General features: G+C 46.4%; 1 protein-coding gene across 3 annotated transcripts in view; it reads right to left on the bottom strand.

Annotated features, from left to right (window-relative positions):
- Window positions 1-5,301: 5,301 nt before the first annotated feature.
- Window positions 5,302-12,488, bottom strand: part of PDZRN3 (PDZ domain containing ring finger 3) — a 217,322-nt gene continuing 210,135 nt past the window's right edge. For all 3 annotated transcript variants that reach the window (XM_010970590.3, XM_074344458.1, XM_074344457.1), the window contains 5 exons: window positions 12,160-12,258; window positions 11,048-11,110; window positions 9,340-9,441; window positions 8,343-8,459; window positions 5,302-7,704 (listed from right to left, as the gene is read on the bottom strand). In XM_010970590.3, the coding sequence (XP_010968892.3) occupies window positions 6,145-7,704; window positions 8,343-8,459; window positions 9,340-9,441; window positions 11,048-11,110; window positions 12,160-12,258 (1,941 nt within the window). In that variant the 3' untranslated portion in view covers window positions 5,302-6,144. The remainder of the gene's footprint in view (window positions 7,705-8,342; window positions 8,460-9,339; window positions 9,442-11,047; window positions 11,111-12,159; window positions 12,259-12,488) is intronic.

The following is a 12,488-nucleotide window of genomic DNA, read 5'->3' as shown; positions in this document are numbered from 1 at the left end:
CCTTCCTGTCTCCCCACTCTTACCACACACCATCCTCTCTTCCATTGCTTTATGAGCTCAAGCCACACTGGTTATCTTTTCAGTTCGTTTTAAGTAAACCATGTCTCTCCCAACTCAGGGCCTTTGCATGTACTGTTTCCTCTGCCTGGAGTAAAACTCCTGTCTGTGCCTAGTTACATTCATCCGTTGGCTCTCAGCCAGAACTGTTTTGAGAGACCATCCTTGAAATTGGTGGCACTAGCTCTCCTGTCCACCCCTGACTCTAACCTTGTTGACATTTTAAAAGTATTTGTGTGAAGACTGGATTTTAATTGTCTTTCCCACTAGACTGTAAGCTCCATGAGAATTCATTATGGCCCTAAACCCAGTAGGCACAAAAGCCTCTGGCTGAACAAATGCAGTCTGCCTTCTGACACAGCTCTTAGAGCATAGAAGTGGTAATGATTCCTCAGACCTGGAAGTGCTAAATCAAACCCATAGTGTCTGGGATGGCAGTTAAGGAGGAGGAATGAATGCATGAGTCAACGTAATATATTTTTGAGAGACCCTGATGTCTAGGGAGTTTCATTTGGCTTTTGAGGATTTTGATAAGAACCACTGAATCGGTAAGCAAGTTTAACTTTGCAATAGCCGCACTGAAGTAAGGATCATTAATTCCTCATTTTTCATTTTAAAAAGATGCTGAGTGCACTCAGGTCAGCGCTCCACCATTGAAAGGCAAAACCGTGTTAACAACAAATCACATGCCCCCATGGACTGTGTCCTTTCAGGATTAGTTGAAACTGGGAGCTGAAGAAAAATGGATCATTTAAGCAGAAAAACTCATCTGAATGAAACCCAAAGAACCTCACTTTGTTTTGTAACTGCTTTAGGGAATTCACATTTAATCACAATAGAAGAGTTCAGCATTTTCCATGAGAATTCTCACATCTTATCTCCATTTCAGTGATTTCTTTTTGATTAGTTGATGCTCTGCAGAAATCCTAACATGCCTAATACGGCCAGAAAATAGAAATGACAGTGGGAATTGCAGTTGCTTCTGGAATAAATTTGTTTGCTTCCTTGGTTTTGAGCTATCTTGCTAACAAGTAACCTGTAACCTTCGCAGGCTACAACTAGATAATTATTTGGTTAGTTTTCATTTTAGTTTATAATCCAAATTAGTTCTCCAACTAGTATTCCCTAGGCGATGTGTAGTCCAACTTCACAAGTGTGATTCTTGGTTTTCAATCTCCTGTTTTCATTTTTTAAAATATATTTTTATAGGAATATAGTCCATTTACAATACTGTGTCAATTTCTGGTGTATGGCACAATATTTCAGTCATATAGGAACATACATATATTCATTTTCATATTCCTTTTAACCATAAGTTACTACAAGATATTGAATATACTTCCCTGTGCTGTACAGTATAAACTTGTTTATCTATTTTATATATAGTAGTCAGTATCTGCAAATTTTGACCTCCCAATTTATCCCTTCCCACCCACTTTCTCTCCTGGTAACCTTAAGTTTGTTTTCTACGTCTGTCATTCTGTTTCTCTTTTGTAAATAAGTTTATCTTTTTTTTTTTTTTTTTGATTCCACATATAAGTGGTATCATGTGGTATTTTTCTTTCTCTTACTGGGTTACTTTACTTAGAATGACATTCTCCAGATCCATCCATATGGCTGCAAATGGCGTTATTGTAGTGTTTTGTATGGCTGAGTAGTATTCCATTGTGTGTATGTATACATATATTTGCATCTTCTTTATCCAGTCATCTGTCAGTGGACATTTAGTTTGTTTCTATGTGTTGGCTGTTGTAAACAGTGCCACTATGAACATAGGGGTGCATATATCTTTTTCAATTAAGGTTCCCTCTGGATATATGCCCAGTAGTGGGTTTGCTGGATCATATGGTAAGTATATTTTTAGTTTTGAGGAATCTCCATACTGTTTTCCCTAACAGCTGCACCAAACTACATTCCCACCAGCAGTGCAGGAGGGTTCCTGTTTTTCCACAGCCTCTCTAGCATTTATTGTTCATGGACTTCTGAATGACGGCCATCCTGACTGGTGTGAGGTGATACTGCATTGTAGTTTTGATTTGCATTTCTCTGATCATTAGTGATATTGAGCATTTTTTCACATGCCTATTGGCCATTTGTCTTCACTGGAGAATTGCTTGTTTAGGTCTTCTGCCCATTTTCAGATTGGGTTGTTTCTGTTTTCATTTAAAAGATGTAAAGCTTAATTTGTGCCCCAAATTCCTGTATTTTTATACGTTGTCATGTTTTTGCCAGGAGAGTTACAATACTCTGTCATTTAAAACTCAAAGGGAACTGAGTGAAATACCTGTCACTTTGAAGCAGTTTATTTTGTCATAGTCATGACTAGGTTACAAATAGTAGCGTAACGTGAACAGAGTTAGCATTACTTCTTCAGAAGTCCGTGCAGGCATAGTGGTGAGAGGTAAAGGGCTTGGTGTCAAGTTGATGCAAATTCAGATCACATCTCTGCACTCATCTGGACGAGGTCCTTCATCTGAATCTGAACTGTCTATGAGGCCATCTGCCCAGCAGAACTGCCTTTTAGATTTGGTGAGATCATGAGGTCAAATGTTTCACACATACATGCCTGACAGTCTCTGTATTCGTGCTACCCAGTAGGAATAAAGTGTGCATCACATGTGTGATTTAAATGTTTCTAGTAGCTACATTAAAAAGTAAAAAGGTGAAATTTATTGTAACTGGTTTACTTAATCCAAGACATGCACTTTCCTTTTTTTTAAGTACCAAGTCTTTGAGATCTATTTTCTCAGAACACTTCAGTTTAGACTAACAAACTGTTTAACAGCCAGATGTGGCTGGTGGCTACTGTATTGGACAGTGTAGCCTGGATGGTCAGTATATTCTCATTTCTTTTCCTTTATGTTTTTGGAATATGGTGCTGTCATCCATCCAGCAGAGGGGCTGTTATGGAGAATCAGAAATCAGTCCTCGTAGTTCCAAAATTTATTTAGTTATGGGAGAAACAACCATTAGCATAATGACTGGAAGAGTGTAAGTGTCAGTGGTTTGTTGAATTTCAGTGGCTTTATTAGGGTTCTAATGGGGAAAAATGTATTCTTTGATATTTAAAATAATCACTGAAATCAAAGAGTGCTAGAAAATGCAACTGGAAAAATAGTTTGAAAAATAAGAGCACTGTTCAATTCAGCTGGTCTAGGCTTGTATTTCTTTGCACCTTTAGGGGAGATCCATGAATAGACTTGGGAGGCACAGAAAGTCTCCAAAATTATATGCCATGTATTTGTGTTGTTTATTATACATATGTTTTCCTGTGGAGAGAATCCATAGCTTCCATCAGAATCTTAAATGGACCCAAAAATTAAAAATGTGCAAGCAGCTGTGGCAGCAGAAAGGCCTGTTGGGTACAGGGGTCTTTCTGTTTACAGGGGAACTAGGGTTTCACATCTGGGAGAACAGAAGTTATAAATTGTCTCCTGTCACCATTGCCCAGGAAAATTCTCCAGCTCGGCCACCGGCTGGAAAATGCCTGCACTCAGAGGCACTCGGGAGCTCAGGCTCAATGAAAAATGGCAAATTCATGTCTCCTAGCTTGTGTTCACTCCAGGGCATCCACTGGTGAAATGTGTTTATGTTTCGGTTGAGGGCACAGGACTGAGTGCGCCTGAGTTAAGTGTGTACACGACAGTGACCTCTCTCCTCTGTGGATGTGGTGATGAGAGCTGTGGAGAGCAGGTTCTAAATTCATATCCTAGTTTGTTTATTAATGAGACAAATTTGTCTCCTTGAGTCTCCTGCTCATTGACAAATGGATGATTTCCAAGGTCTCTTGCAATACCTTTTAGGAGTTGATCCGCCAAATTTGATTTGGGAAATCTTGTATTACATTGCACATTATGACTAAGTGTATCCATATGGAAAAGTGATCTAAAAAATAAGTTGTAACTGACGGATCTGGAATTGGATTTGAACGTATGTTACTGTTTAAATTCCCCTCCACTTTTTCACACATGGCACAGGCTGACCTCTAAATTCACAGGTGCCCGGGGAGCGCTGATTAGAAACTTCTCAGCTTAACTCTGATGTCACCTCGACTGTTTAGGTTGGAGTTGTTTGTTCTTGTGGCCACGTGCACCCCTCTGGCCTTTCATGAGAACACAAGGTAGGTGAGCTATTTCGCCAAAGAAACCCACATACTTACATGGAACCTGTGTATGTCTTGCAGCAATTTGTATTTCATGTGAGTGGTGTTTGTTCTCGGTGACACATTAACAAGAAGGGCTGTGAGGTGAGAGAGCTGGAGATGGGGAGCTGCTCCTGGGAGCCAAGGATCCAATTCTGTTGGATGGTGACCTTGGAGAGAATTGGAAAACCGTGGCGCTAATAGTCCACCTTTTGTAAAAATGAATGTAGCAGGTTTAATTATCTTTGCAATGCCTGGTCTGGAAGAGGTAATGAACAGAAATATTAGTAGTGAGGAATAACTATACCCGTGTCTTCATTAAGTTGTCGCATTGGCAGCAATACTGCTAGTTAGGCTCAAGATTTGGGCCACAAGGGAGGAATTCTGGTTTGAATAGGTTGAGTGGGAGGAATGTATGTCTGAGGTGCCAAAACACCTGGTCATTTCAATCAAAATTTCAGTGAGAAACCAGACATCTAGGATCATGGCAAATGAAAATGATGTCCTTCCTGATCATTCATTCACTTATGTGGGTATGAGGTGTTTCAGTAGATGTTAAAGCCGAGATTTGTGTGATCAGGGAACAATCTGCAGCAAATTCATTCTGTAGGATTCTGCGGGTTGTTGGAGTCTGAAAGATACCAGTTTTGAAGCTCTTCCACTTTGGTGATCCTTGTTATTCTATGAAAATACTGCGGAGTCTCGAGGTGCATCTTAGACATGGAAAATTGGGCCGGGCCACTCAGAGATGTTAGGTATTACTGATAGGAATGGTTGCAATGAACCAAAGAGGTCTCATTGCAAACATGATGTTGGTTGATACACTTGCTCAGTTATTCTAGTGTATAGGATGTTGGGCCAAGTTGAGGCTTTCTGCAAGACAGAGTCAGAATCCAAGATTAAACGGTGAGTTCAGTTTTTTTTCCCCCCAATAGACTGTGGTTTTACAGCTCTCTTTGGGTTCCTGGCAGAATGAAGGCACTGGATGATGTGAAAGACTCAAATTCTTCTAAGGTGGCAGGTAATACAATGAAGGAAAAAATACACTGCAAAAGGCTTTTATTTTATAGGCGCTGCAAAAAGAGGAATCACTTCAAAACATATCAAATAGAAAATAATAATTTATTTTAACTTCATTTTACTTCATGTATGCAACTAATCATGATTTCATGAATCTGCTTGTAAAAGTCTGTCCCCTCAAATCTACAAAGCAAAGGTTTACTACAATGAGCACTTAAAACTCCACAAACCGTCTCCATCCACAACTTTCCTGTACATGCAAATTCTTCCAACAGGTTGCAGTATCTGCAAACATGCTTTAAACTTCCACAAAGCTGCATGATATTTTGCTTCCTGTTAAAACCCTTCCACTCTGGGGAACTTTAACCAGAAAAAAAATGTTTAAATGTGTATCCCAGTTCTAAAAACTGCTGGTTTGGTTAGGTGTATTAAGTCGTTAACCACTGAGTTTGGTGGTTTTGAGTTGAAACTTTGACCTAAGTATGAAACACATTTAGCAAAGTAACATTATAAAATAGGGTTCCATTAAAAATGCACACTGGCAGTTGTATCTGTTTTCGGCAGGAAAAGAAAAGCGTGTGTAACTCTCATATATGAATATAGTTTAAACAAATTATTCTGTGAAAGTATGCTTAAAAACACTTTATGTAAAAGGTAACGAGTAAAAAAGTACCATTGCTATCTGAAAAAAAAGCTCTGTTAATATTGCCTTCCAAGATAGTTTAAGGGTGGGTTTTTTCCCCACTTAAAATACCTCCCCAACGTCCACCTCCAAATAACAGAGTTGTAAGGGTCGCCAATTTCGACTATGAACATGAAGACGGTATTTATCTTATATACAAAAACTTGCCGCATTGAACGAGGCAGGAATTTCTACCCCAATGGTAGTGGTGGTCTCTTTTCTGTACATAACGCACAAGTGAAAATTATACAGTAGTCACCGAGAGGAACGAATTGTATACTCTAGTGCCGTCGGGGGATTTCGTGCCGTGGGTTAAGAGTTCTTGGATGGTCATCCAGTTATCGAAGATCTTTTTATTCCTCTTCTTCATCATCTTTTTGTGGCTGAGTTCGAGGATGTTCATCTCCTTCCTGTCGTCGGCCCCCTGCTGCTCCTTCAGGCAGTCGAGCCGGCTCTGCATCATGAACTCGCGCCTCCGCCTCTGCTCCTTGGCCTTCACCACGTGCTGCTTCCTCTCCTCCTTGCTCCAGTACCGGCCCAGCTTCAGCTCGCTGACCGCGTCGTCGTCCGTGGTCATGCCGCTGCGCTCCTCGCGGATCTTGAGCGCGCGCTCCCGCAGCAGGCGGTCCCGCACCGGCCGCTTGGTGATGTAGCGCGTCCCGTCGCTCCGGATCTTCACTTTCCACTCCATTCGGGGCTCCGCCTGGTTGGCCGAGGTCAGGTCCTTGCACATGCTCACCAGGCTCATCTGGCTCTGCGCGTACTCCACGGCCGACTTCTGCTGGATCAGCTGCATGTAGCTCTGGTAGTGCTGCGCGTGCGCCGGGATGTGGGCGTGCTTGTAGGGCGAGTGCGGGAAGGGCGCCAGGTAGGAGCCGCCCGGCTTCGGGCTGGCCGTGGGGCTGCCGCCGCCGTCGCTGGCTCTCCGCTCCTTGCTCTCCGGGGCCTGGCTGGGGTCCGGCTCTTTAGAAGGACTGTAGTTCGGGGCGCCCACTTCGGGATCTTCCGTGATGGCGAGCAGATTCTTTGGGGATGGCGCGTAAGCTTCCGCGGGCCCCGTGGCGCCTTCGCCGCCAGGACCGCCGCCCTCGGCCGCTCTCCTCAGGGAGTTATCGGGGGACAGCTCCAAGGTGAGCGGGGTGCTCCGGCAACTCTCCCCGGTGTTGTAGGCGCTCGAGCTGTCCTTGTCGGACTTCTCGGGCAGCTCGGTGATGTCGGAGAGCTCGTGCCTGCGCACGTCCACGCTGGTGTTGTAGTTGCGGAAGCCGCTGTTGTGCAGCATCCAGGACTCGCGGTACTGCTCCCTGAGCTGCTGCATCTTGTGCGCGCGCACGATGCTCAGGCACTCCAGCTCGATGCTGCGCAGCTCCTCGTTCAGCAGCTCCAGCTCCTTGTCCACGCTCTCGGGGTCGCTCTTGCCGGCGTCCAGGGGCCCGCTGGGGTAGCACAGGCCGTAGGGGCCCGCGCTCTTCACCTGGCACTTGAGCTCCAGCAGCTCCCGGAAGCGCTCGCACTCGTCCGCCGGGATGCCCAGGTAGTCGGCGTCGGCGCAGTCGGCCGAGATGAAGGACTCGTTGCTGAAGGGCAGGTCCCCGCTGCCCAGCGTGTCCTGGCTGCACGTGAGCTTCCGCTGCCCCGCCAGCGGCGGGGGCGCCGCGGGCGCGTCGTCGCCGTTGTTCTCCTGCTCCGAGCTCTCGTCGTTGCGCGTGCTCTCGTCCGTCCGCCCCACGCCGCTGTCCTTCTCATGCTGGTTGGACAGGATGGTGGCCGTGTCCGTCGTTCCCCCGTCTTCCTCGTGCTTCTTCTAGACGACAGGAAACAAGAACAGACGCGCAGAGTGAGGGAGGCTGGAGGGGTAGCTCCCAGGAGTGACCCTTCCTCTAGGACCAGGGTCTGGGAATCAGCTCCCAGCCAGCTACCTGGGCAGCCGCTTAACCTCGTTCTCATCCTGTGTCCCCATGTAAGAAATGAGGGTAACAGTCACCTTCCCTCAGTGGATGGGTCTAGGTGTTCCAGGACCCCATGCAGGGGAAGCAGGAGGCACAGAGGGCTTCCTTTAGCTCATAAAGAACTCAACAGTGGGTCATGGAGGGGAGCAAAAGGGTGCCAGGCAGCTCAGGTTAGACAGAAGGACTTGGTTTACTTTTGGAAACAGGGCTGTATTTTCTCTGATCTACATTACTCCTGGCACGTGTGTTTTCCAAACAGGCATCAGGTGGTTGGTCAGTGGGACCTCGGCATTACTGCTGTTTAGTAGGTCAAGGCGCACTCTCTTGGCCTGGGAGAATATCAGCGTGCGTTTCACTCGTGGGCAAAGAGAAAAAAACACGTAGCTCATTTTCCCTGCCGTCTTCCAGGAGGGGAGGTTTCTCACGGTCTAGCATCATGATGGGAGAGGCAGGGAGCGGATGGCCCCACCGCTCAGAGGGGCCACGGCATTACCTGCTGCAGCACGCAGGCTGTGAACTGCATGGCCTGGTGGTGTTGCTCCTCCAGCATGTCCATGTGCAGGTCGTCCAGAAAGTCATTTCTGTCGTCATCCATCCAGCCCTCGTCCAGCTGGGAAGAGAAAGCCACCAACACATGTTTCGTAACGGTTTGCTTTTGTTTTCGTTTCATTCATTTCTAAGAAAGGACAGTATCTTGGAGGAAAAGATTTCTAGGGTTCCTTCTAGGAGCCATCAAAATGCAACCTGCCCATTGTTTGGCTGTAATCCTTGCAGTAACCACAAGCCCAGCCTACACCACACTTCTGGGGACGTGTTGTGTTGTCTGGTTTTTGCAGGGTGAAGCAATTTGAGCCATGATAGCGGCTTTCAGTGAAGGAGGCTACTGAGTAGGGGGTCAGGGACACTAAGCCCTGCCTCTTCCTTGTCCCCCCACCCGCAAGTTCAGCATGCCCCAAAGAGAAAGTGTATTGTGTGTAAGATGTGCATCATGATGATGATGCACATATACACAGTGAAGTGGTTAGTCAAGCTAACATGCCATCTCCACACAGAGTTACTATTTTTTTGGTTGATGAGAGCACCGTAAATTTACTTCTAGCACATTTCCAATAGAGTAGTCAATATGGTATCATTAATACAGTCTGTGCGCTGTGCAGGCCTTGCATTTATAAATGAGACCCACACAGATCTAGGCCGGAATATTTGTCAGGCCTTAGGAAGTCACACATCTTGCTGGGCATAACCCTGGTCGTGTTTACTCCTCTTTTCCTTCATGATGATCCCTGCAGTGTAACTGCCCGGGTGGATGGCAGCAGCATCCTGAAAGGATCAAAAATTCAATAGATTCGAAGTCACAGCAAATCAGATGAACTTCTCAGGGTACGCTGGCCTTCATGTTCAGAGTCCACGCCTAGGCAGTGTTCTGCAGGGCGAGTGACTCGGTCACTGACTCAGACCTACGGACCCAGCTTCACAGGGTGCTGACTCACCTGGAGTTCCGGCCTTGCAATTAGCAAAGAAAAGTTCTTGTTTTCTTCACTGGTTAGAAGAGCCACAGCCTCCTCGCGGTTCTGTACCTCTATCCCATTAATCTTAAAAGAAAAAAAAGGAAAGGACGTGGTGGAGGGGTGGGCAACAGCATGATTAGAGGGTGGACAATCATCCTCCACTGCTTCTGGTTGGCACCTGTCACCCACTTACACCTGGAAAACAGGCCTTACGTACAGCTTGAAAAGAACTCTGACTTTCAGAAGGAAAGGCCTTGCTCCAGCTGATGCAACGTCTCGGTCTAGGAGCCAGCCTCCGTGGGTGTGGTGCACAAGATGAAGCTATGTGAGCTGCAGTGGCTGGGACTCCAGCAGGTGGCACTGAGAACCACCACAGTGGTGTGAAGAGGGAAAACAGAAGCAATCCAAGCAGACATAACTCAGTATATTGAGGCGGGAGCATAGGGGGAATATACTGAAGCATTACTCTAGGTATTTTTGAATAACAGGGGAGAAAAAGAGGCAGTGTGGGTCTGATGTGAAGATTATGGAACTAGACAGGGTGTTCTTCATCCCCAGTTTGACACTGTATAATTTCTTTAGGTGGGACAGAATGTCAAATGGGACCGACTCGCTCCCTGTCACACCTGGTAACTGTCAGGATTTTTGCTCCCCGCCTTGGCGACTTCAAGCTTTGCTGGTCTGGAGGTCTCCGCTCTGGGGACACAGCAGTGACCCCCGCCAAGCTGGAAGGTGAGATGTCAGTGGAGCAACAGGCAGCAAAGGGGGTGGTGCTCCTCGCCCGGGTGATGGGGCTGGGTTACCTCGGGGAAGTGGGGTTCCCACGACACAGTGAGGGCCAGGCAAGGAACCCAGGACTTGCGTGCACAATGGTAGGTGCTCCTGGAAAACTGAAGCAACAAAAGGGGCACTACTGCTGGGCAGGCAGACCCTGTGGGGATGAAGGTGGGGGCTGAGGGCTGGGGAAGTGCAGAACCAGCAGTGGAAAATGAACAGTACTCATGGGGAGGTTGTAAGGGTAGCTGTAAACACAGCAGACTAGGAATGAGAAGACACCAATGAGACGAGGTCGGTAAGCCGTTTACCCACGAACCAAACAATCTCAGCTTCTGTGAGACTAAGAAAGACGGCAGCCCAGAGAGAACCCAGTGGTCTCATCTTGACTCGAAAGAGCAACAAGCAGTAAAGATAAACTGACTACTTCTAAGAGCCATTCTGTGCCTAGTAGTTAAATGATGAGCCCTGAAGTGTAAAAGACTTTTCTTAACTTGAAACGCTCGGTCTGAAGTGAATCTGTCAGAGAAAGCTAAAAGGAGCATTATTATTTCACAAGACCTGGTCTGATTTGGCCCACTGACGTGTCGTCTCTGCGTCTGTGGCCCAAAGAGAATGAAAGGAAACTGAAGGGAAATGAGGCGAGCTGACTCACCTGGCAGGTGCTGGGCAGCTGTTCTCTTTGGATGGGGCGTCCTCTCTCCAGTTTGTCACAGTCCTCACGACTCCCTGTCACCTGCTATTTTCCTAGTGTGCGCTTCAGTCATTAATTGAACTCATCTGGTCTCGCTGCATATCTGAGTTTGTAATCCCGGATCGTAAACCTCTGCCTTTTCAGCCCTAGAGCTATTGTTAGCACCAGCCTGTTCTTCAGTGACAGGCAGAGAAGGAGGCTGCTGGTGGGGAGGCGACCTACCTGGATAATGCGGTCTCCTTCACGGATGCGCCCATCTTTGGCCGCGATGCTGTTGGGGTCGATCTGAAACACATAGCAGACACCTCGGCTCTGAGTTGGTAACTCAGATATGCGTGAAAGTAAACAACCGCCCTGTCCCAAGTCTGTCTCTAACATTCAGTCGTGCTCACGCCTCTGTTTTTCATTTTGCACAGAAATAAACAAGACTGACTTTCATGCACGGAGAGACAAATGTAGACTCATCTGTTTCCAAGCCCTTTCCAGGCCGTGTTCCTGGATCCTACGTGGCAACCCTGCTGACCTGAGGGGATGGGGAGGCACAGCTGAAGTGTGCTCCACACACAGGAGTGAAAATCCAGTGTGACGTACAACAGGTTAAGAGGTACCCTTCGTCATGTTGACTAGCAACCATGTCTCAGTTATTTTACCAAATGTGTATATTACATTTTGGAAAATAACTTTAAAAGTGAAATGCCCTTGAGATAAATGGGACTGAATATGAGAGAGTAATGATGGACCAACTGAAGGTTGGTGGACGACGTACACCCAAAGGGATAATCATTAAGTCTAGCAGGCACAGCCCTTGGTTTATCCCAGCAAAGTAGTAGGTTTTATTTCCTGACCAAATTGGGTTTCTGTGCTTGCAAAGATGGGAGAGCAAGGTAAAGTATCCACACTGAACTCAGCCCTCTGCACCGTCTTCTCTGGGAAGATCAAACTAGCGTCCATCTTGGAATTGCACATTCCACCGAAAGGAAAAAGCAAAAAAATCAGAAAGTGTAAATGACTCCCTCCACCATGCCGTTCAGTGACACGAGCTGGGAAATGTGTCTGCTCTTCCCTGGGGGTTGAACACACAGAACCATGTAAACGGCTCCCTTTTATGGCTGATTTGCAGGCTTCTGAAGGGTAATTTTGCCTTTTGTGCTCACATTAGAACTTAACCCCTGTGTAAAGACAGAACTCCACGGTGTGTGATAAAGGGGACCAAGAAGCTTGTGTCTTTCCAAAGACATCTCAGTGAGCCAGAGGTAAGGTTGGTTAACACACAGAAGCAAGAGAAGAGACTCTGGGTCTTGCTTTGGCTGTTACAAAAAAATGAGCCTCAGTACCTCGCTTATGTAAATCCCAATGTCCTCCTCGTCGTCCGTCCGGTAGCACACCGTGAGGCCCAGCTTGTCCTGGCTGTTGACCCTGTAGAGGTCCACCTCCTAGACAGAGAAGGGGCAGTCCCAGTGAAAACGTTTTCTTTAAATGATGAACTGGACTGCTTTGCATCTGGCTGTGCAGAGAGGTTAACTTACTAAACAAAAAGTGATGATGGACATGGGATCAATGCTCAGGGCATTTCTGACCTTTCAGTCAATATAAAGTCATTTAGAAAATAGTTATTTTATTGATTCCTCCCCAAAGAAAAATGACCCATATTTCACTCGGCATC

The sequence above is a fragment of the Camelus bactrianus genome, chromosome 17, assembly GCF_048773025.1.
Source record: "Camelus bactrianus isolate YW-2024 breed Bactrian camel chromosome 17, ASM4877302v1, whole genome shotgun sequence".
In the NCBI taxonomy this organism is placed as follows: Eukaryota; Metazoa; Chordata; class Mammalia; order Artiodactyla; family Camelidae; genus Camelus; species Camelus bactrianus.
The sequence above is the reverse complement of the archived record's forward strand: the minus strand, read 5'-3'. Positions and strand labels throughout refer to the sequence as shown.